At 43.6% G+C, this 23,925-nt stretch overlaps 5 protein-coding genes across 5 annotated transcripts; 1 reads left to right on the plus strand and 4 right to left on the minus strand.

The window, feature by feature from the left end:
* Positions 1–28: 28 nt before the first annotated feature.
* On the minus strand, positions 29–408 carry Bfra_003162 (uncharacterized protein; the record flags this gene model as incomplete). Its single annotated transcript, XM_037333574.1, has 2 exons — positions 29–175; positions 274–408. The coding sequence occupies 2 exons, from the start codon at positions 406–408 to the stop codon at positions 29–31; spliced, it is 282 nt and encodes a 93-aa protein (XP_037195702.1).
* A 552-nt stretch (positions 409–960) lies between these two features.
* Bfra_003163 (uncharacterized protein) lies at positions 961–1,607 on the plus strand (the record flags this gene model as incomplete). The annotated part of the gene is given in 4 exon segments (XM_037333575.1): positions 961–1,075; positions 1,091–1,171; positions 1,248–1,327; positions 1,389–1,607. 4 exon segments carry the CDS (start codon positions 961–963, stop codon positions 1,605–1,607), a joined length of 495 nt encoding a protein of 164 aa, XP_037195703.1.
* A 1,873-nt stretch (positions 1,608–3,480) lies between these two features.
* Bfra_003164 (putative arginine protein) lies at positions 3,481–5,246 on the minus strand (the record flags this gene model as incomplete). The annotated part of the gene is made up of 2 exons (XM_037333576.1): positions 3,481–4,964; positions 5,069–5,246. The coding sequence occupies 2 exons, from the start codon at positions 5,244–5,246 to the stop codon at positions 3,481–3,483; spliced, it is 1,662 nt and encodes a 553-aa protein (XP_037195704.1).
* Positions 5,247–7,956: 2,710 nt separating this feature from the next.
* Positions 7,957–9,750, minus strand: Bfra_003165 (putative amino acid permease protein; the record flags this gene model as incomplete). The annotated part of the gene is made up of 4 exons (XM_037333577.1): positions 7,957–8,511; positions 8,566–8,809; positions 8,860–9,383; positions 9,439–9,750. The coding sequence occupies 4 exons, from the start codon at positions 9,748–9,750 to the stop codon at positions 7,957–7,959; spliced, it is 1,635 nt and encodes a 544-aa protein (XP_037195705.1).
* A 3,310-nt stretch (positions 9,751–13,060) lies between these two features.
* On the minus strand, positions 13,061–23,135 carry Bfra_003166 (putative polyketide synthase protein; the record flags this gene model as incomplete). Its single annotated transcript, XM_037333578.1, has 9 exons — positions 13,061–13,629; positions 13,684–14,055; positions 14,115–18,649; positions 18,757–20,189; positions 20,363–20,993; positions 21,894–22,233; positions 22,290–22,357; positions 22,421–22,909; positions 22,969–23,135. The coding sequence occupies 9 exons, from the start codon at positions 23,133–23,135 to the stop codon at positions 13,061–13,063; spliced, it is 8,604 nt and encodes a 2,867-aa protein (XP_037195706.1).
* Positions 23,136–23,925: the final 790 nt, after the last annotated feature.

Raw genomic sequence — 23,925 nt, forward strand, 5'->3', positions numbered from 1 at the left:
TGCAACTTGCGAGGGGTAGTGATAATTGCTATGCCCTAACTTCCTTTTCCTGGTTGATGGCCAGTCCCATGTCACAAAGCCTCCTATGAGAAATGTTGCTCTCAAACACGGTTCTCGCAGAAGGCGCGCACAAGACGTACGCGAAAGAACAAATATCAGGTGGCAATGCTCCTACCTTGGAAAGAAAAAAGAAAGACCCGATCTAGACTTACTGTAATTCCTGGTCATAACCTACACTATGCCCTTGACATGCCTGCCGCAAACAAAACTTACCTCTTTTCCCTTCTTCGGGCCATTAACCCATCCTTCTTCATCCCAGATCAAGGTTGTAGTCCGAGTCTTCCCCAAATCCCTTCTCCGACCCGGAACCCGATATACAAACAACAATTTCCCCACGCCGCAGATCATTATCGTATCACAACATCCCAAGTCGCACATCGTACATGGCACCATATGCAACGTCCGTCCGACATCCCCAAACTACTCACCGAGCAAATTTCCACCGCATTATGAACTCTGACTAACCCAAATCTCCCATGCAAACCTCCGCATATATCGAATGCAATGTAATATGATTGTACAGGTAACAAGCGGCAGAACCAATTCGATGGGCATTGCATATTGAACTTTCGATGAACGTTCCATTTTCAATGCGAAGTTCGCATCGTATTCCCGTATAAACTAGACATCTCGTGCTAGTGCCGTGGTGACCGAAGGATAAAGTATATTCGTATCCGTATAAGTGAATTGCGATTATCTCGTTGTCGGAAGTGGAGACGCTAGAATTGGTGCTCTAGTCCTGCTATGCAATTGCAGCTTCTCGTAATGATGAGCTTACCATTCTATACACAGCTCGAATGATCATTCAATTCCTACATTCCGGGGTGTACATAAACCACATGTGTCACATCCAAAGTCGTGTCGCTCCTTCCCATTTTTACCGCAGTCGGACTTCCAAGTATGTCTGGCTGGTATCACACGAAGGGCGGAGTCGAGCTCATGTCCGTTGTTCGTGTCCGTTGTTCGTACATAGCTTTTCCAGATGTCCTTCTTTGCTTATGTGTGTTGAAGATATGTATGTGTAGAACAGCGCCCGGTCGCTGCAATTCCCGAGATGACAATGATATGGGTGAGTTGTATGTTATGCAAATGGTAGAACGATTGTTTACTCGTAGGCGCTGGTGGCCGCTCTCTACTTTCTTGTCTGGTGTATACTGACATCGTAAAAGCGAAGCACGGAAGTGAAGGGAGTGATACGTGCTCTATAGTCGAATCGAATCTAATAGTGTTTAATCTGAGGTTAACAGGCCCAAATAGCAAGCAAATAGTAAATGTATTCCATGAAGCGGTACTTAGTATAGGTAGATTATCATGCTTGGATGCATTAGTATACTGCAGAGATATTGAGAGCAGCCATAGACTCCAACGCACTCTCGCAGATACTTGTCACTCGAGGCAAGAGTTTAAAGGTAGAATTTTCGAAGAAATTAGTTCCTCGCCGCGTTGCGAGAATACTGATCTTATCCGGAAACTTCCGTAGGCTATTCACGCCCATAGCTACAGGGTCTCACGACTCTTTTACCGAACTCCATCAATACCAGGAATAGAGCTTCGATGTTCACTGTTTTGTTTCTCTTTTTCGATTGTGCAGCTGTTCAGAGAAAATAACTTTGAAATCATTACCAAGAAGAATGCTGTTTCCAGGTATGCAATGAAGCTTTCGGTGTGAAGACCTCGGGAAGTAAGGTTTGGCCAATTCTAAGTTTGTAGTTTGATAGGAGCCAGGTGTCTCTCACTATGAGCAGATCACATCACATCATATCATACCTCTGTTCTCTCTCACCTAATTGAATCAGAATGATACTTGTCAAGCAAATATGTTTATAGGCATGCAACAAAGTTCGAAGAGTGGCATTGATTGGTTATATATCACGTGAATTATAAGTCAATAAGATGTCATACTACTCATAACCAAGACATACTGACTTTTGACAAGACTAAACTCAATCAAGGCCCCATAAAAGCTTCATCATTCAGCATAAACTCTATTTTCCCGTATGTTTAAGAATCAAAATCTTTCAATTCACAAGAGTGATGCCCAAAAAATGAGTTTAGAACGTAGCGGCAACTCTGCTGTCTGTCTAACTCTGGAACATTCAAAGTTCGAAACTTAAACTCATCATTCCAAGTCCAGAGAGAGAACTCTCCATCAAGTAGTCAAGTTAAGAAATCCAAGAAAAACTTCTGAACTACAATATTGTGGAATATCTAGGTATTGAGAGTAAAGTATGAATGTAGTGCGAATGACTGTGATGGCTTATTGAAGAGACGACCTTGCCCAGCGAAGTAATCATTTCCCCTTCATGATCATCAAACTTCTCAACCTTCCCCTCCGGAGGTTCAGGAAAAGAAAGTTTTTGCGTTGCCAGCTAGATTAGACAGTAATCAAATTGATGATCTTAGCAAGTCATCAGTTTAGAGCGTCAGATCTGACTCCAGCGAGTCAGGATCTCCATGTCCAAATCGGAGCCGGTAACGTCGTCAGGCAAGGTGACCTCCCAAAATCTGGATAAGATGAGAGATATAAGTTTCACTTGCAATTCCTTTATTTTTCAGATATGCAAGAAAACTTTTGACTATGAGATCTGATTGGCTGGCTGGAATTTGCCAGAAGGACAGGGAATTTAAACGAGAGAGATATTTTAAGGCATGTGAGTGACTCCTTTACATCCAAGTTTCAGTGCCATATGAGAATATAATCGAGGGCTTCCGCCATGTTCAAGTCAAGTGAGGAGGCGAAGCACTTTTCACATTGCAAAAGTTGAGATCTGAAGTAGATTGGAAGGGTATAAAGGCTTTTATGACCTAGGGTTTTATTCTTGTAACTTCCTAGAGAATCATCACAGTATACCTAGACAGCTCGCAGCCGAGCATTACATGGGTCCCTAGTTTCGAAAGACTATCGTGCCATCCCATCGCACCGTAAAGCAATATCATATCTAATCTTGAATTTTTCCCGAACAAGCAATCCTGATTTAGCTCATCCTCCATCTCCCAAAGTCTTTTTTTAACGTGATTGTTGCCTCTATCTCTATGATTGCTCAAATCAACATGCAGCAGGATTTCAAGTGTACAACAACTATACATATTAGTACATCATGTTTCACCTCTCCAGTCCAATGAAGATCTACCAAGTTAGAGTAAGGAATTCAGTTTTTCTACCTAATCATCTAAATTATCTCCATATATTAAAGTTTCATCTCATCTTCCGAAGTCATTCCCATTCATCATAACGCCCTCATCAATACAATTCCCATAACAATCATTTCAAAAACAAAGCTGCTTCGTAACTGTTGTTAGAAAAGCTCCAGATACAATGCTCATAACCGTCAAATCATTGGAGGAATTCCAGAAGGAGGAGTTCAAATACCTCCTTCTACCTCCGTCCGATCTCGGTTCTGACCATCTCATCTGCACCTCCTAACAAAAGAAATTAACAACTTTCTCCTTGAAAGTCATATGCTCCTCCGCTTCCCAATCAATGGCCCCCTCATCCTCGAGTCCCAGACAACCGGTATCCAAATCCGCCTCCAAACTTCCTACAATTCTAGTCTTACAAATAATCTTATGCCCAAAATAAGCAATCGCGAACAATATCAAACTGATATACGCCACAAAGAACTCTCTGACCTGAAATCCAGGAATAAAAGCTGTGAATCCTTGGGTGAAAATAATCAATACCGTAAATACTAATCCATACCACGCAAACCACGGTTGCCACATGGATTTATAAGGTAAACGATCGCGACTGATACCTCGGGCTGCAAGTGCCTTCATGAAAGCAATATGACATCCGGAAATGCAAGCCCAACTGATAAATCCAGCGACAGCAGAAATATTTTGGATCCAAACAAATGCGTCACTGCCTCCGGAACTCTCATTCAGGAAAGCCAGAAGACCGAAAATAGAGGTAAATGCGACGGCGAAGTAGGGAACTCCACCCCTAGTTGTCTTCAAGAAACATTTGGGGGCGCAATTTCCTTCCGCAAGGCCAACCAGGATACGGGAACCGGAATAGACGTTAGAGTTCGCGGCGCTGAGAACGACGAAGAGGAGCACGGCGTTGATGAGCCCGGGAAGTGTCTTAACACCAGCTAGTTTGGCGGCAATAACGAAAGGACTGGCGGATGCATCTGAGCCCCCAGATAATAAATCTGGGTTATCGTATGGAATCAAGAGACCGATGAAGAAAACTGTTCCGACGAAGAAAAAGAGAATTCGGAAAAATGTCTTGCGAATAGCGGCTGGGACGTTCTTCCTGGGATTTTCGGTTTCTCCAGCTGCGATTCCGACCAGTTCGGTTCCTTGGTAAGAAAATCCGGCTTGGATAAGTACAGCCCAGAATCCGACGAATTTGGAAACGGGATTCTCGGGATTGATGAGATAAGGCGCAAATGCACCTGGATTGCCCCAGTTGTGGAATCCGAGATAGCCTTGTTGACCTGCTCCGGCATCGATGCAGATACCAAAGATGAGGAAACCGAGCACGGTGATAACCTTGATGAGTGAAAACCAAAATTCGATTTCGCCGAAAAAGCTGACAGGGAGAAAATTGACGCCAGAGATGACGACAAAGAAGACAGAGATAAAGATGCCGACATTGAGTTGGGGCGCCCAGTATTGGATAATGAGACCTGTGGCTGTGAGTTCAAGAGCGTAGGTGGTTGCCCAGGAAAACCAATAGATCCATCCCATGGCAAATCCAAGCGAAGGATCGATGAATCGTGCTGCGTAGAGAGTGAAGGCTCCGGGAATGGGAATGAAGGTTGCCATTTCTCCCAAGGACATCATGACGCTGTATATGAGGGTGCCGACAAATGCATATGCGATGAGAGCACCTGCTGGACCGGATTCAGCAATGGCGGATCCGGATCCTATGAAGAGACCTGTGCCGATTGTTCCACCTGGTATACATTATTAGTATCTTTATTCTATTCCAATACCCTTCATCAACCATCTTGTGATGAGTGAAGATGGAAATATGTGATAGTCCATAGAAGTAACGCACCAATAGCGATCATCTGTAAATGTCTACTCTTTAGCTTCCTCTGCAACTCCGGCCCACTGCCCACCTGGATACCCTTCTCTGGATCCTGCGACGAATGACCCGAAGCCGAATCTTTTTTGTCATCTCCCGCGGCCTTATTTATTGCCTGAATTGAGTCCATCTCCATATGTGGAGCCATGTTGACAGAAAATGCGCGTGCGCAACTTTTTCGAGGTTTCCAAACGTAATATCTTCCTTCAACTTCCAAGCTGCGTTGTCCTTCTCTCACCGAGATCCCTTCCTGCAGCTACTGCTGTATGTAACGTCTCGAAACCGGGCCTGGGACGCAGTGCAAAGACTCAACAGTGAAAGACTGAAACTGAAAACCTCGACGATTTCAAACTACGTCGAAAGGCTACAGTAACAGACAGTTCCGTGAAACTCTTCACTCCTGTCCTATCCCGCAAGTATTCACCACAATGCACTTCCAATCACTGACTCCAAAGGTCCTAGATAATAGAGGTCAATTCTCACGCAAATGTACAACAAATTTCAAAAATATTAACAAGAAAGAGTGCATGCATGAAATCAAGAGAAGAAAACGGTTGACATAAGAAGGGAAGAGTCATCCATATAGCAAATTCTAGTCTGTCAAAGAAATTTGTGCGAGCTAGCGTCATGTCCTAGCATCTGGCCCCAATATCTCCATCAAGATTGAATAATCCATCTGGGAAGATAAGTCCTGCCCTTCTGACTGGTAGCCTTTTAACCCCAACATAATACTACTCTGTCAAACGACTCAGACCGACTGACCCCGAGAAATCCAATTCTATTGATAATCTGATTTTAAAGAGGGCCAATACTTGGCCTGTGAGCTGATGTATAAATTTCAAAATCGAGTATGCGCATCACCTTGCTGAAAATGAAAATTTTTGCAGCCGCTTACCGAGGAGACTTAGCCAAATTGAGTTAGCATGTTGGCGAACTTCATGAAAAGTCAACGAGTTAACTTTTTTCGACATGCAAAACTGGCTGATTTCCTTGTATCTTATGGTTTAAAGTTACCAAACACGAGCAAACTACAACGTATCTATACTCTTATTCGAGTATCAATTCTAAGAGCAGAATAGTTACCACTTACTTTGATATAAACGTCTAAACTCTTCAAGACAATGACAACATCGGCAAACGAAGCCGTGTGCCAAGTCAGGGTCCATCTAAACATTTTCCGACCACCGCTTCCGATAAATCTCACATCATGTTTTTTTACATGCTAGAAAGGATGCAGTTCCAAGTGCATGTAAATTATAATAAACCCGTTGGATTAACAAGGGAATGAAGCACACGATAATCCTATGCCTTTAATATCCGATACTGTGCGTCGATCAAATAATCTGATATGTATCACGGTTTGCATAAATCATAAAGTGGGCTAAGATTTTCGTCTTAACGCTTTTTCACCTAGAGCCTCTGCAAATTTTAATAGTGGGGTTTCAACTGTCGAAAAAGTAATTCTAAAATATGTCTGCCGGTGAGCGGCGTATCCCCTAGTGTATGGCAATGGCAATTATAGATTTGCTGTACAGCTTCAAGGATCGAGACATCTGCTGCAAGATTTTGCTAAACATTAGCACGAGGCTTCTCAAACCGAGGGATTTTGAAGCATCAAAATACAGCCTATCCTAAACAAAAACTCGTAGTCTTAAATAGATCCTTGAACGTCCAGACGATCTTGATGCAGAAAAGTTGAATTCATTGCCGCCATCATGTTCCTGTCACCTCCATCAATCATCTAAACTAATTCATCTCTCACCCCTTTCTTCTCTTACTTCTTGTTCCTTCCCTCCCAATTTCTTTCTCCCTTTCCCCAATTTGCCAGACTACTCGTAGCAATTCCCGGTAATCACATCCGTCATCAACCTAAGTAGCAATTTGCCATCATCTTTACCTACAGTATCGTCCCTAGATCCCCGTCATTCATCGCCTATACATTACCTGCACAAGATCCAGTCTCTTCCCCAAAACTTAATGCACATAAGTCGTACCTCTTGCTCCACTTCCCATCCACTACTCTTTCCCACTACACCATGCCTACTCTATAATTCCCAGCACACATGCAAATCCAACCTCACACCCCAATCAAAAACAGACTCATAACATCACAGCCAAACCCACACCTTGACTCAATCTCTCAATCCCCGACAAAAGTGGGTTTACGAGCGGAAATCATTAATCAATCGACCCTTAAAATCCCCAGTTTATTTTCGGAACAATGTTCTTGCTCAGGAAAAATTATTGTTCATTTGACCTTTTCTCACCAAGAACCGTTGGTTTCGAGTGGAACGTTATTTGAATTGCTTTTGATCAAGGTGCAGTTCAACGCGACCGACAAGCAAAGCAATGCGGGTAAGCTGACAGTAACGACCGTTGTTGAGAGAACTCAGAAAATTTGCTTAGCTCTTGAGAGCATTGATGAAGGGGCAAAAAATCAGACCTCGGCTAATGTTATCACATCGGCAGCTGTTTATCTTCACGTGACCTTCCTCATTTACGTCAAAGTCAAGATCCGTCAGATCAGATCAAGATGTATCTTTTCCGCCAAAAACGGAGCCTCGGTGCGCTTGGGGTTGTTTTTGCAGACGTTTTTTCTTGTATTTGTAATTTAGTTCTTTTAAAGGCGCAGTAGCTTTTAGAAGGCGCAATAGGTATGTGTCGCAATGGGAAATGAAATGGTATCTTAGTAAAAAAAATCCTCCTGCACCGCACATCAACATCAAGTCGCAATGGCTTTTTTGTTATCCCTTTTCCCCTTGATCAAAAAAGTCGCAATGGCAGACACGTCGCATCGGAATCGCATCAAATCATCAATCATGATCTCTAGAAATATAATCATAACCCAAACCTCAGGTTTATGACTTATGGGTCTCCACCTTCTCCTGTCTCGAGTCGCGGTCCAACGAATTTCGTAGGGAGTCTTCGTCGGCGGCCTCGATGACAGGACCGGTGTAGAACTTCTTGCCAGAAACATACCAGTAGATGGTAGAGAAGCCTAGGATCAATCCTAAGAAGGCGATAGCGTAGTTCATGTTGAGGGCAGTCACTGGTCGTTCGGTCGGGAGAATGAAGATGATACTGACAAAAAGAGTCCAGATACAGGCCCATGCGTTGACGGCAGTACTGAATTTACCCATATGCCATGGACCTGGCTCGAATTTGCCAAAGAGAAGTTTGCACGCAATTGGAATACAATAACTCCAATCTAAAGCAATGGCGCAAACATTGAAGACTCCAGAAATAGCAGTGTAGGATCCAAGACCGATAAGGTTGATAGCAATGCAGAGGACGACAGAAATCCAGACGGCTGCAATGGGCGTTCCAGTGATGGGTAAGATCTTTGTCCAGACTTTGGAAAATGGTACAAGCTTATCACGGGAGAAAGCAAAAACAGTTCGGGCCAATGATTGCTAGATTGATTGTCAGCCCATTTTTGCCAAAGGTAAAGGGGATTCATAACGTACCATAGCAGTAAAGCAAACAAATTCAAGAATGATGAATCCACAAACGGTGTAGAAGATACCACCTGCCTTTCCTAGACTGTTGTAGAAAAGCTGAGCGACTGGCTGACCAATACTTGTGCCAAGGATTTCGGCCGGGTCACCCATGCAGAAACAAAGTACAATGTTGAAAAGAAATCCAGCAACATAGGTGAAAAGCATAGCCATAGAGATAGCCCAAGGTGCTTTTTTCTCTGGTTCGGAAATTCTAATAGATTGATTAGCCCAAATGATCCAAGAAGGGTTTAGATTACTTACTCTTCAGTGATATGAGCGGTAGCATCGTAATCGGTCATGGTCCAGGAGACGGAGAGGAACCCGAAGAGAAAACTCCATCCGACAGGGGTCCAACCGGAGGTTGAATCAACATTGGTAAAAACATAGGTGGCATCATGTTTGTTCGGGGTTTTGACCAAAAGAGCGATACAGCACGATACCAAAACGAGAACGTGGAAGATAACATAGCTCTTTGTCATCTTTTCCATCCAATAGGTAGATAATGAGTTAACCAATCCAGTAAGCACCATCAAACCGGCCATTACACCGACCGTTGTATTTGCGTTAATCGTATAGTCGAAATCTTTGCCAATGGAGACAGCCGCTAACAGCATTTGAGATGCACCGTATTGGGAGGAGGCAACACCAGCAACCTGTCCGAGAAGATTCAACCAACCAGTAACCCAACTAATAGATGGTACCCAGTCTGTTGGTGTGAGTCGTGAAATTGCAAAGTATAGACCGCCGGAAGTAGGATATGCAGAGACCAGCTCAGCGACAGAAAGCTAATATCAAATGAGCAAGATGTTAATCAGAAAATGTGGTTGCCATTGAACTTACAGCAATACACATGCAACCAGCACCAGAAATTGCCCAACACCATACTGCTGCGGCAGATCCACCAGACATAATTGGGTAGGAGAAAGTGGTCATGGTAGTAGCAAACAATCCACTGATAGAGACGGCGAAGGAGAAAGTCGAGAGATATCCGAATTCTCTCTTGAATACAGGTTTGTATCCAAATTGAGCAGCGAGTTGCGCATCAGCATCGGGACCTTCCTCCATACCGACGACGTTTCTTCTATGTAAATCTCCTTGGTTGGCATTCTGTTCGAACACTCCACCAGAAGAAGTGCCTTTGTAGTCCGCCATAGTGACCTTTGTAATCTATCGTAATTATGTTTGAATATTTCAATGTCTATCAAACCAGGTTCGGACCAATTGAGATAATGAGTGAATACCGAAATCTGGAGGAAAGTCAAAAAAAGGAGGGGAAACTCTCCAGATATATAAAGATTAGAAACAACAAAAATATATGAGCGTTTGCCGTGTTCCAAATACTTGACCCATGGATGGCAGAATTAATGGGTCTTGGCAAAACTCAAAGTTCTTTAGTTCCAAAACAGGCGGCGAATGTTAGCAAACTACTCAGCGACTTCAATTTACGTAACAGTGCAAAAATACTGATCTTGCTTCTGGACTGCGGTACAGTTGGAAAGACATGATTCCTTACGAAGCACCAGTGATTGCTAGGGTTTTTAGCAAGTCAGTAAGAAAGTAAGCGCGAGTCGACATGGGGACGGTGGTCGGTCGGGCGATTTCTGAGGTTAGAGTGGGAATGAATGGAGACGAGTGCATCATCCTGCATGAGAAACAAGGTATGTGAGAATGAAAGCACAGAGATAGGCTGAAATGGACAAATCTCGGTGGTGCCGTGAAGGACTCCCCTTGTATATCATAAACGACGGATTAGTTATACCAGGTAGATTTGGGAGAATAACTAGCATTCTGCTTGGCTTCTAGAGTTCGACGGTTGGAGCATTCGCCTTAGGATGAAAGGATATGAAGTCAAGTGAAGGGGCAAAGACGGGATACGAGTAAATTTCCGCACACTGCTAGAGGGCAATAACCGAACTAGGATGGGAAAATGGAATAGAATGATGGACATCTCCATGGGAATTCGAGTTAATAGAATCTTTTGAAAACTCAATCAACATTTTTGCCATATCAGTCAGACGTTGGGACGAATAACTGGATAACCCCATGGATAAGAATTTAGTTGTAGTTACGGTGGTGTGGAGGTGATGTTACAATGGAATTGCGGTGGGGCTCACAGTGGAATCTTTGATATGTCAAAGCATGTGTTTCATTGGTTGTGCAGCTTTTGCTCTTGATTTTCCATTTACTTCGATTTAGTTTGTCCGTCTACCTTTCTCTCTCTGTCAAGTGTCAACCATGTTCCAACCACCCGTAATAAGGCAATTACAGTACGAGAAGCAACTAAGGTGCTTTCGTCCCCATGAAATTTCGTCCCTTGTACATATTCCTCATATGTTTTGAAACTTGGTCTAATCTCTTGTTTCTGAGCCTCTTTTTCTTGTTTTCTCTGGCGAGTCTTGTGATTCTTGTCCTCATTACCGCGTCTTGGAAACTGCGAGATCAATCCACATCAGATTAGTTTTCACACTGGAGCACCCCATTGTAAGGTTGGCATTATTATTTTACTCCAGTATTGTGAATACGTACATGCGGAGTTCTTCTTATCACGATGAGTATTACTGGAATAGGCATCCCGGTAGTGGATCAGAACGAGGGGGGAGGGAAAAGAGGACATTTTACATCTTGCATAACAATTATAGTAACAAATAGAGTCTTTCGGGGATCCCTCGCATTGAACCTTCACAGCCTCGGAATTTCAAACATTTGAGACTCATCACATAGATCTCTGATATCCAGTCCATATCTAGGAAATTCTTCACTCACTTCCCCTAATTGTAAACGGATCCAGCCTTACACTACCATATCTGGAGTACTTCCGCGTGTCCCCAGGTACTAGAGCATTGACACCAGGCTGGCTGGCGTGTACTCCGTACAGATAACACCCGCATTATGGGACTGCTCAGGGGCGTAATATTGATACTGATATCGCTATCTACAAACCCTCCTGGCATAGATAGGGCAAGTGAGACATTACTTTCGATTCTATTTAACCAAGGTTCAATATACTCGAATGGGCATATCTCTCCCTGATAATATAATCTTGACGATTGATAGAATTCCTTGTCGACTTGGATACGAGATTATTTATCTATTGAATTACTAAACTCAATTTCGCGGATCATTGAACGATTTTGGACCCTGAAGTTTGGCAGGTGTCTCAAACATTCTGTCAATGGTATCAATGTCCGCTCACGGTAACAGACTCTACCCAATAACATTGCCATGGGACGCCTACCTCATCTCGGAATATATCTCTATCAATAGGCTGCGATTCCATGTTCTCTGTTGGCCGGATGCGATATCAACTTTGCATGAGAGTATTGTGCGCGAAACGAATCTATTTATGATCTGGAGCTTCTCTCTTCTTCATACATACCAGGTGGTTTATTCAAAACTTTCACTGGCTCTTTATTTTTCACGATGTCAGGTACAGATTTTCCCAGGATCGACTTGAGATCACCATAGCCACGTGAAGTTCACGTGAATTTTAGTTCTGAGCTCTCGGAGCGTGAGTCTGGAAATAGTTGGTGTTCCTTAGCTCACGACAAGCGAATTCTGGATCTAATTAGGATTGCGACTTTGTTCTCTTCTTCTGCCACTTCGAAGCTACATTTTGGGTGATTGTCTATCCGAGATCTCTCTTATCATCCCACTCTCATCCCATAACGTACTGTACAGCAAACTTCATTCAGCAGCTCAAATTTAAAGTGGACAGCGGAGTGTTGAAATGAATCTCGGAGTAGTTTATTTTCGTTGCATATCCGAATGTCCGAAATCTGAGCCAAATTGCTTTCCGAGCATTCAATTAGATTGCTCGGATTCGTTAACGCCCATTCTTGTTGATAATCTAGGTATTGGCTGGTAAGTATATAGGTTCATCTCAACTGCCTCTTCAGCCTTACACTATCCATCGATGTGAATATCAAGTCATCAATATCTAAAATAGCTGGATAGTGTTTGAAGCTGCTCCTCAATGGGTGGTCGAACGATATAGCAGGTGTAAACACTTATCACCCAGACAGCATATTTTGTCAAAGAATCTGAAAGCGTCACACAACAAATCGTATTTTAATTACCATTCCATTATGATTATCCCCTCACTGGCGATCATATCACGACGGTACAGTTTGAATTATTTTAAAGTCTGCGTCTTAATTAAAGAAAGTCTGACAATCATTTGGGTGACGCTTAGGATTTTTAAAATACACATGTATATTTAATCATTAGAGGTAGAGGACCAACTATTATGGATAGAAGATAGTATTCGATATGTACAATTAGGAAATCAACAGCAACTAAGCCTAGTCATCAAAGTCAGACCGCCTGCGGTCGCTATCATGAATCATGATCACACTTCATGAATAACAAAAACGAACAACCCCGCCACTGGATTCATTTCAATTCATTCAGTTCCAGCCCCCAAACTTCCCCTCAATACGCCCCCTCATCCCCTTTAAAAACCTTACACGAATCTCTTTAAAAACTCCAGTCCTCTCTCTACCGCTCTTACCCCCTCATCGCCACCTCTATCCCTAGTCAAATCAAAAAGATGTCCCGATCCCTCCAAAACCTCAATGTCTGCCTCAACTCCCCTTTCTTTTAGCGCCTCATATGTTTTCTGGCTTTGCTGCCAAGGAATCAAATCATCTTCTGTACCATGGATCAGAAATGTGGGGGTCTTGTAGTGTGAAGAGACGATTTGTGAGTAAGGTGATATGCGGGCGATTTGGCTGGGTGATGGCATGGGGAGGCTTTCGTAGGAGGTGGTAGAGGGAGAGAAAGACGTGGTCGTTTGAGAGGTGGGAAGCGATGGGAGACCGTTGATCAAGATCGGTAATGCTTGCGCGCGCCAGTTCATATGTAAAATAAAGCGGGTGCGCGGATCTTGTAGAGAGAACAATTGAGTCGAAGCACCAGTGCTGGTTGTGGGCGTATAACTTGTTACCGGAGTGTTCTGTACGCCCTCGAGAAGATTATATGGCGTGGAAGGATCGGAGATGGACATTTTTGGGTTAATGGGAGTTTTCCACCCTAGTTAAAAGATCAGAACAGTTATACGTCTTGGAAAACCGAAGAGAAACTTACATTCATCGTCATAATCTGTAGGACAATAAAACGCTAAAATAGCTTCGGGTGGTTGAGTCCCTTGTTCGAGAGATGTAAAGGCGCTGGACATGGCGAGTGTACCACCGGTGGACCATCCAAGTACAACTACTCTACTACCGTCTACCCTTTGCTGAGGGCAATTCTTTAGAATGATGGATGGTAGAGTATTTCGAGCCCATACTAGCGCATCACAAACATCGGACATGGCTCCTTCGCGGAGAGGTACCTCGGGTATAAACCGATAGTCAATGCTGACTGGGATAAATCCGTTGTCTTGGAGCAGTCGAATGTGCTTTGGGTTTATATCTTTTCGGCTGTATAAGGTATGGCCTCCACCATGGATCATAAGCGCTGAACTTTGTCAGCATGTTATTCTAACCATCGTATTTATCGTCTTGTGTAGCACTCACCGACAGGTCTCTCGATTTCATTCTTCGCAGTACTAGAATCATAATAAACGTCCGCAAAAAGTCGGCATTCCCCAACCATCTTATACTCCAGCGTTTCATACTTGAAACTTTTCCTCGGCCTCTTGGGAACAACGTTCGTACTCTTAGGAGCCTCTAGAAATCCTGTAATAATCCTGACAGTCCGCGATTCAGCACTAGAATTATGTGTCCACGAAACATGTCCAAACCCAGCTGTTTTCATACTCGATTCCCAAAACCATTCATCGGCCAAAACGTGGGATCGTCCGTCTTCGTAAAACCACCAGCCATCTAATAGTCCAAATACCAAATCGAACCAAAATATGTTACGAGTGAATTCGACTAGGGAGCAAAAGCCGTTGGGCAGGAGCATATCGCGAATATGTGCCGTGGAATTGGAGATATCTTTGGTGGCATGAATACAATTTGTTGATAAAATTATGTGAAACTTTTTCTGCATATTTCCAGAGACTGGCTTTTCGATATCTAAAGTTGTAACAGTGACATTCGGATATTTAGCAAACCTTTTCTTGGCGGCATTAACGAACATGGGGGATATGTCGGAGAATGTGTATTCGAAGGGAATGTTATTGGAAGTGAGAAAATCTATCATGTGCTTTGTTGTTCCTCCAGTTCCTCCACCAATTTCAAGAATTTTAACAATTCCGAATTGGACGGACAGAGCTTGGTGAAGGAAATGCGTGAGGTGGGCTGTGATGGCCGCTGGAGCTGGAGCTGTGGCGTACCATTCTTCCAAGAGCGTTTTGTTTTCTCTTTTTCCAAAGAGGAGCTGTACGGGATCTGCTTTCCCTATAAGACAGTCTGCAAGATTGGAGCCGGTGATGTGGAGAATACGGTGTTCGAGGTGAAAGAGTGGTACTTCTGCCAAAATTTTCTGATACAACTTAGAAGATGGAGTGGTGTCGACCGGAACATTGGTTCGCAGAAATCTTCCTTCACCACTCTTTATCAAATTGCCATCTTCCAATATATTGTACAACTGCGAAACCAATTTCTGATGTTTTGGTAGGAAATCAATCGACGGGAGAACTTCACCGGCAATTAACGACGGAATGAGACACCCGAGCTTAACAAAGGCCTCCACAACATAAGATAGGACAAGCTTCTTCTGTGAAGGATAAACATTCTCCCAGAAGCCATTGAAACCTGTCTCTTTCGCAAACGTGTCGAACTCACGGCGGACTTTGTCAAATACCAACTGCGATCCTTTTAGGAAAGATGGATCGTCCGGCACCAAAATTTCGCTTGCAAATTTCTCAATGACAATAGGCTTCTCGATCTTCTTCAGACTAGAAGTGAGGGCCTTGGCATCAATACTCTTCTTTTTAACATCTGCCTTTATAGGCTTTATATCTTTTCCAAATACAGCAATACAAAGCTCTCCAAAAGTTTGAAATTCATCCAGTGCTAGATTTCTAACACCGAACATTTTGCTGATATCGTTTCCAAGCTCGATAGCCAACAAGGAATCTAGTCCTTCATCTACCAGATTCATTTCTGGTTTCACACTACCCTCGGGAAGATCCAAATGATCGATCAATAATTGTTCCAGCCGAGGAATTGGATTGTGACCTGCTGGTAGTGGTGACATTTCTTCGTTATCTTCTTCCTCGGAGTGAATTATCGTAGTATCGATGGATCTGTAGCCTTCATCTTCGAGAAGTGTCGAGACTGTCAAATTTTCTGCCTCAAAATTATCAAAGGTGATCCGAGGTTCATCAATGACAATAGTGCTACGAGCATTTGCTTTAGATAGTGTCTTGGCTAAAGAATTGATATTAACTCGCATGAAAATGGCGCCAAAAATCGTTAAAACAAGTTTATGACTTTGTGAGTCGAAGACATAGATATCATTCTCTACTTCTCTTGGTCCAGTTGTCGAATATGTTGAAAAGACCGTCCATCCGGATTGACTATCTGATTTATCCAGTTCTTTGTGAAATTCAAGATCAGATATCTTTACGCAGACATTGACTTCATTGTCGTTGATGGGAATAAGACAATTGACGTGGAGACCGGCTATTTGAATGAAGTTGTCCAACGCGATTGGGTCAATTATAGTCTTGCGTCCTAAGCCTGAGAGCTGACTCTCTTTTGGAAGTCCAATTTTTCCGACAATCTCGTGCTCCCTTGCATAGACCTCTCTTACACCTTTATAAATTTCGGAATATGTTACTGCCCGAGAAAACCTGTCATATACCTGCGTTCCTTGAAGGCTTTCCGCCTTGGTATCTGATTGAATAGCCGTGAGGCGAGTTTGTGGTATCAATCTTTCGGTTCGTGAAGTGCTTGTTGGGAACCTATCTCGCAGCACTATATTACCAGTAGCATGTGTCACTGGTTGAGATGAATTTCTCCTGATTGTCGAACTCTGGCTTGAAAACTCGAATAGCCAAGACTCGCCATCTGCTCTGAGTATCAAAGCCACTGATTTATCAAGTGCTTTACCCAAAGGAGCTTTGATCTCGAGGTCTTGTATTTGGGGAAGTATAGGAGTGTCTTGATGTAACTTGTAGTTTTCGAGAATTAGAATCGCAGAGGATGCAAGTTCCATATAGAGAGGGGCAGGGCAAAGTGGTTGTCCAAGAACGGCATGACCGGTGATATATTTCTGATATCCTTGCTCCTGTACATTAATCCGAAATTCAACATGACTCCTATCTTTGTCATGAAATTTTACAAATGATAGCAAGGAATTTGGCCGTTTAACGGAAGAGTCTTCTAGTGTTGACGGTAGAGACGCGGCGGTCTGAGGTTCTTTCCATTCCAACCAATGACGTGCCTTCTCAAATTGGTAGGGAGGCAGATCGATTCTTTTGTAGCTATTTTTCTCGCAGCGATGATGAAGCCAAAAGTGGACTTTACTCCCACCTTTCCAAAGTTCAATTGTCGTATTTGTCATTTGATCTAAGACTCTGTCGTTGTCTAGTTTGGTATCTAAGAACTGGTGTAACTGAACGGTGGATGTTCCCGACTTGAGCGCTCTCCTAGCCATTTTGGTGATGGCTGACCCAGAGCCAACATCTAGCCATATGCAAGGACCAAATCTTTGATTAATTCGTTCAACTGCATTGCCAAAATAGACTCCTGTTCTCGTGTGTTCAACAACCAGTTCGGGACTAGGAATTAACCATGCTTCATTTTCAGAGCATGTTTCGATGTGAATCTTGGGTTCGCTGAATTCCAAACCTTTCATAATTTGCATGTATTCAGGTAGAATAACATCGGTCAATGAAGAGTGATATCCATGGGTGACATCCAATTTCTTTGATTTGAGTGACGAAAAGTCCACTGCATTATTCTTAAGGATGTCTTCGACCTTCGCAATAGCGAGATGGGTGCCGACCAATACGAAGCTTGTTGGGCCGTTGTAACACGCAACTTCGACTTCAAATTTGGACCCTTGCTTTCTCGTCAAGTCAATGAGCTTATTCAGAGTATCGTGATCTGTTTCAACAGCTAGCATACAACCATTATCGTGGCCCCACAACTTCTCAACCAATTCAGCACGACCAACAACAAGCTTCAAGCCATCCTCCAGAGAGAGAGAGCCTGCAACCGTCAACGCTGTCAATTGTCCGAAACTATGGCCGATCATCGAGCTAACTTGGATACCGGAATCTATCCACGTCTTAGCAGCGCTATATTGCAGGACGAACAATTTAGAGTGAAGATTGACTGTGCTAGGATCAGGACTGGAGTCGAAGATGCTAGGGAATATGGAATTCTTTCCCAACGACCGCAGAACCTCATCGCAATGATCAACATGACGACGGAAGAGTGTCGATTGATTGTATAGATCCCGATCCACGGAAGCTGTAGCACTCGTTTGTCCACCGAAGCACAATATTACCGGCTTAACTTTCTGAGGGAAGGTGAAGCAGTCTTCCACACTATTCATCAGCGCGTTGTCTAACTCGCTAAGGTCTGAGACTGCCGCCGTGAAAACGTTGGTGAAATTCCAGTTCTGAGTTTCTGCTAGGCCATAAGAGAGATCACGCAAAGTAATAGAGTCCTGACAGAGTTGGGGAACTTGTTTCTTAAGACGATCGCAATAGGCGGCCAAACTTCCTGGAGAATTTGCAGATACCCTGATAGGATATTTAGCTGTCATAGGCGAACTCTCTGGGCTGTCAAAAAAACGAGACTTGAGCTCTTGAGAAGGTGGCTCGACCACGACTATAGATGCATTGCTCCCAGATGCACCGTAGTTGTTGATGCTGGCGATACGGAGATCAGCTTCCCATGGTGTTGTATGGAGCGGGATTTTCATTTTGTCCGGTTCCAAAGCTCTTATCTTGGGGTTTAAGGACAAATGGTTCGCTTGTCTTGGTATTGATTTGTGCTTCATCATTAGAAGGACCTTAATCAATGATGCCACACCCGAGGCACCTTCCAGATGACCAATATTGCCCTTCACCGATGCTACATGTAGTGGTATCGATCGGTGTGCTCCGCCAAATACTTTGCGGATTGCATTTATTTCTATTGGATCTCTGCTTCGAGTCAGCTTTTGAATTATAAAGTCTAGAATTATTGCAGACGATGTCAATAATTCAGATGATATCTAGTTCCAAGATTTTTGAGAAAAAGAAGAACTTACCCAACAGGTGTTCCTGTCCCATGAGCTTCGACATATGAGAATTCCGATGGACTCGAGCCTGCAAGTGCCGCCACCTTTTCGAACAACACTGACTGAGATTCCAGATTTGGCACCGTAATACTTGTTGAATTCATACTCTGATTAACAGCAGATCCAGCAATAACTCCTAATATATGGTCACCATCTGCAATCGCAGTCTCCAATCGTTTCAACACAACGATTCCCACGCCCTCTCCTCTACAATACCCATCGGCTCCCGCATCGAACGGCTTTGTAGCGCCGGTCGGACTCAAAAATGACGCGGCCCCCAAGTTCTCGTAGAAATATGGACTAGTGTATAAAGAAACACCTCCTGCTAGAGCCGCTGAACAGTCTCCGGCCTGCAGAGATTTACATGCGGCGTCAATTGCAACAGCTGAAGAAGAGCAAGCTGTATCGTAGATCACCGAAGGCCCTGTGAAACCAAAGAAATGACTGACTTTTCCACTGAGGAATGCTCGTAAACTGCCTAAAGATGAGAATGCATTTGGTGGATGTGAAGCAATATTATCATTGTAGTCAGAACCGCAAACTCCGAAGAAACATCCAACATCATTTTGCTCATTGTGTCCTTTGCTTTTAGACATTGATTGCCGGCCAAAATATCCACTGGATGAGAGAGCATTATAAGAACACTCAAGTAAGAATCTTTGTTGTGGATCCATGGACGCCGCTTCTCGAGGAGATTTCTGGAAAAACCTATGATCAAATGCATCAATGTCATCCACGAAATTGCCATAGAATGGTTGTTTCGAAGACCTCCTCAGACCTTCGACAGGGAATCTCCCATCTGGTATTGTTCGAAGTAATGACCTGCCTTCAGTCAAGATGTCCCAAAATTCTTCGGGCGAATTTGCTCCAGGAAATTTGCATGAGTACCCAACAACTGCAATTGAGTGTTTGGGATAGACATGTTCTTTTGGTGGACAAGATTGAAAGATATTTTTCTGTAGAGGAGTAGCAATGGTATGGGATCCATAATTAAGGAGGAAGTTGCTAAGCTTTACGACTTTGAGATCAAATTCACGAACAAGTCGGCTTGGAATGCAATCGACAAACCCTACTTGAAGTACATGTCTCTTTTGACTTGCATCCAATTGAGAAACGGTGTTTGAGATGGTCACGTACCATTTCGATTGTCTTGAAAGCAATGAAACAAGTGCAATTTCATGAAGTGATCCTTCACGTATTTCTTGTCCATCCTCACCTGTTCTCAAAGCGGTCCGAAGACTTTTTGCTTGGGGGAACTGTAAAGATTCCGTCGACGCACATAGTTGAATAAGTTTCTGACAGGCATTTGTCTGAACAGATGAATGGAAACGACCGAAGACAACCAATGGAATCACACTGTACCCTTGATCCAACAAGGCTTTTGAAATGGGATCACAAAGTTTCTGGGGAAGTGTTATTGTGATTTTGGTTTTGTCGGAGATAACAGAAATGTAAGCCTAAGCACAGCCACCAGAAATCAGCATCTAAACCCGAGAATTTCACGTGGAGAATTCAATCGCACAAATGTGGCTTTGCGACACTCGTCACATAATTGTGCACTAGTAAGACGACTTACTTCTGGAAAATCCTTCAAGAACTTGTAAACATCGCAAACGGGTTTATTCTTCTCACTCCAAGAAACCATAACAGCAGTTGTCAGATTCTCTTCCGCATTCGACTGATCTAGATCAACATAAGCGCCTATGCAAAGAGCAAGTCGCAAGGCATTTGAGCACAGTTGGACCAAAGTGTCCTCATCCGAAGCACAAGTTACAGCAGCTGCGGTCAAAAACCCGATACAGAACCCCTGGGCCCCAATTGGAGTTGCAGATGCAAGGAAACTATCATATGCGTGAACAGGCCCATAGTGGGCCTCGAGATAGCTGAAAAACTGCACAACGTGGATGATGACTGTGAGGGGCGTGCAGACCATGTTCGGTAAATCCCGATTCATTGGCTCTGGTGCTAATGAACCGGTTTCCAGCCATTGAATCAGGAAGGTGCAGTATTCTACTGCAGGTAGTTTCTGCAGAGAAGGATCATGAGCGAGTAGTATTTGCAAGAAGTCGGAAAGTCCGGTAATGGCTTTGTGGAATGGCTTTAGGCGTTTGTTAGAAACTAAAGAGTTTCTAACGGCGGAGAGATGGGTCGCGTCAAAGGAATTCGTCTGCGGTCCGAAGACTAGGGTTGAATGTTGAAGATTCATGCTCACTAGTGGTATGGTATTGTTTAAATCAAATTAGCGGTGGTGTAACACCGTGATCAATAATCGAGTAAGAGAGTCTTAGATATAGCTTGTCATTGACCCCCCAAGAATCCAGTCAGTGGTGGGTATCGTCTGAGGCGATTATCAGTATTGATCTATCACCTCGTGGCGATTGTTTAGTCCAGGTAAGGCTATAAGTGCAATACGTCGAGGCCTAGCAGATTCTCCTCATTCACCTATGTCGACCGGTGGTAGGATTCGGTGTTCCTGTTGAATGGAAGGAAAAGTACAAAATGCGAAATACCATATGGAAAGTTTGACATACTATATGTATGCTCACCCACCTATCTAGTATTGGCCTCATAAACTTTGACAAATTCATCACAGTTAGATTATGGGGCACAGCACTCGGGTTTCTTCCAGGGGAAAATATCTTCTATCTTCCTGGTTGTATACTCCGCTCCCTTAGTGAATCTTACTGGAGCTAATATCCTCAACGACAGAGCGGGGATGGTGATAAGAAGACTTACACTGTCAGAGTATGATGGGGGCGTGTTGGTGGACGTGTTGGTCTTGGTATTTTATGTACTCCGTACTCGTTTACTTTGAATAATCCCGGATACCCGAGTCTTTGGTGAGCATGGATTCGTAGGATCGTTACTAAATAGCGTAATAAACGGCTTTTGGTGAGTTGACACTGAGTATACATGATTATAACGCGGAGTTGAGGCAAAAGTAAAGCGTGTACGAGTAGACCAATTGGGGCCGCAGATTCTGTAGATCTTTTGCTCGATCATATACATTAGGGTATCATTGCTTCTGCGGTTCTCAGAACTACATATTATACATTCAAGGGTTAACCGTTCCCTCCCATCGCTAAAATACATATAAAATTAATCACCTGCTCATTCCTACGGAATGCGGCCTTTCCCTGTCTCCTATTGATAGAGAGTCGCTGTGTTCCTGTACTGTCGATGCCCTCTGACCTTCCAAGTCTACTTCTCTGCCGGGTAATGGTGAAGCCAATGGCTTCATGTCGTAGGTCACTCCGTCATATTGATGGGCTGTGGCTCTAGATCTCCCACTACTAAACTGTATATATGACGAACTCGACGTCTTCGTCTGGCCGGTCGTCTTTGAGATGTAACGATCCCAAAGAATCTTCAATGGTGGTATACTTCCGCAGACTATCAGGATAAATGCCTCAGCGCCACTCCAAACGAATAAATCGTACGTTGCCCCTATATCGATGTTAGAATTCTCGGCTTTGCGCTTCCTTGTAGTCTGGAAGCCTTACAGGTGATATCTGCTCGCGCACTGAGCTCTGTCAAATAAGAAATTTTGATTGATCCGCAGATCGCAGCGCTGAAATTAATGTGGTTAGCTGAGCCTTTCTCAATGAAGTGAGGACCGTAGCAGGATACATACATAATACCTCCTCCTAAGAGTGCACAGATTCCAATCTTTTTCCTCAAGCTCATCTTCAACCTCCCAAAGAACAATATGGGAGAAATTGCCAGAAGCGCATCGATGAAAACAAGCCAGGTAGCACAGAAGATCGCGAAATCCGATTGAACTTTTGGCTCCCAGCAGGTATGTGGGACGGTTGGATCCCAAAGCGCCTTTGCAGGTGTACATTGAACATATGTCAAAACAATATCGACGAAAACGAAGACAAGGCAAGAGATGATGCAAAACCAAAGGAATGGCTTTGGCCATTTCGGATTAGGCGAAAGAAGTCTCATTATCAAGAAAGCGACCGATACTTTTCCCAGGCAGATTGCTAGAATAACGAAGGGCTGCAGTAACCAAGTCATTTTGATCGCGAATTCTTGCTCTGCGAGAGGAATGTAATACAGATGCCTATCGCCGCCATGTAGAGCTTGAACGGTGACAAACCCACAGAAAACGAGGAAACTAACAGAATCATGGTTAACAACTGCCTTGATTGATTGGGTACCAATACCAATACATACTTGATCAAAGTACAAAGCATAATCCAATCATCTTTCCCGAGCGCTTTGATCGTCATTCTGGCCCAAAACCTCATAGCGACCACGATGCAAGAAATAGCAGCTTGCGCCCACATAATTGCCATGATAGTTGGTCCTCTATCGACATCTCCTCCAGCTGGGGCCTCCATTGTCGAGTTAGCTAGCTTGAATCCGTGAGTGCCGAATTTCTGGAATGTAGATACAAACTTTTCCCTAAGATCAGATCGGTCAAACAAGTCAATGATCACAATTTGTGGAAATCAATGTCTATCTATGTGATGTGTAAGCATGGCTGGTGTGATAGTGTATGCAGATAGCACAAATTGAGGAAATTATACTATTCCTTCGATCCTCTTTCACACAAATTCAGCACATCAGCAAAACCAAACATAAAGCTTGTGCGTGTATCGAATATGGGAAAATTGGACCTAGAGATGTCATTGTTGCCATGCCATGCCGAGCTGTCCACGTGTCCCAATGTAGTATCCATTCACGAAGGAAGACGGGGTGAGGAGATCTGACAGCTAGGCTCAGGCTACAATAATGGCACAGTCGATGCGCCACTCAATGGCTCGACGTAGACATAAACTGCGCCTATTATTACGAGTACCTGGTCAGTTTACCAGGAGTGGTCGTTCAACTCCGCGGCTAGAGCGATACCTGCAGAGAATGGTATGCAGCATAAGAAAGATATTCTCTGGGCCCATCAGTGCTGAGAATATCATCATTGAGAGCATTTCCTAGAGAGGAATCAGCAGGTGGTATTCCTGAGATTTCGGGTGCACCGACACGGAGCAGATGCCGAACAGAGAATGTGTATATCCCACTCTATTAAGCCATGAAGTCGAAAGTGGATTGTGCGGAGAGAGAAGTACCCCCTCATTCTGAACACCCATAGCCGATAGTACGTCGTAATTTATTTCCTTCACCACTTTCATA

This window comes from Botrytis fragariae (assembly GCF_013461495.1).
Source record: "Botrytis fragariae strain BVB16 chromosome Unknown tig00000012, whole genome shotgun sequence".
Lineage (NCBI taxonomy): Eukaryota > Fungi > Ascomycota > Leotiomycetes > Helotiales > Sclerotiniaceae > Botrytis > Botrytis fragariae.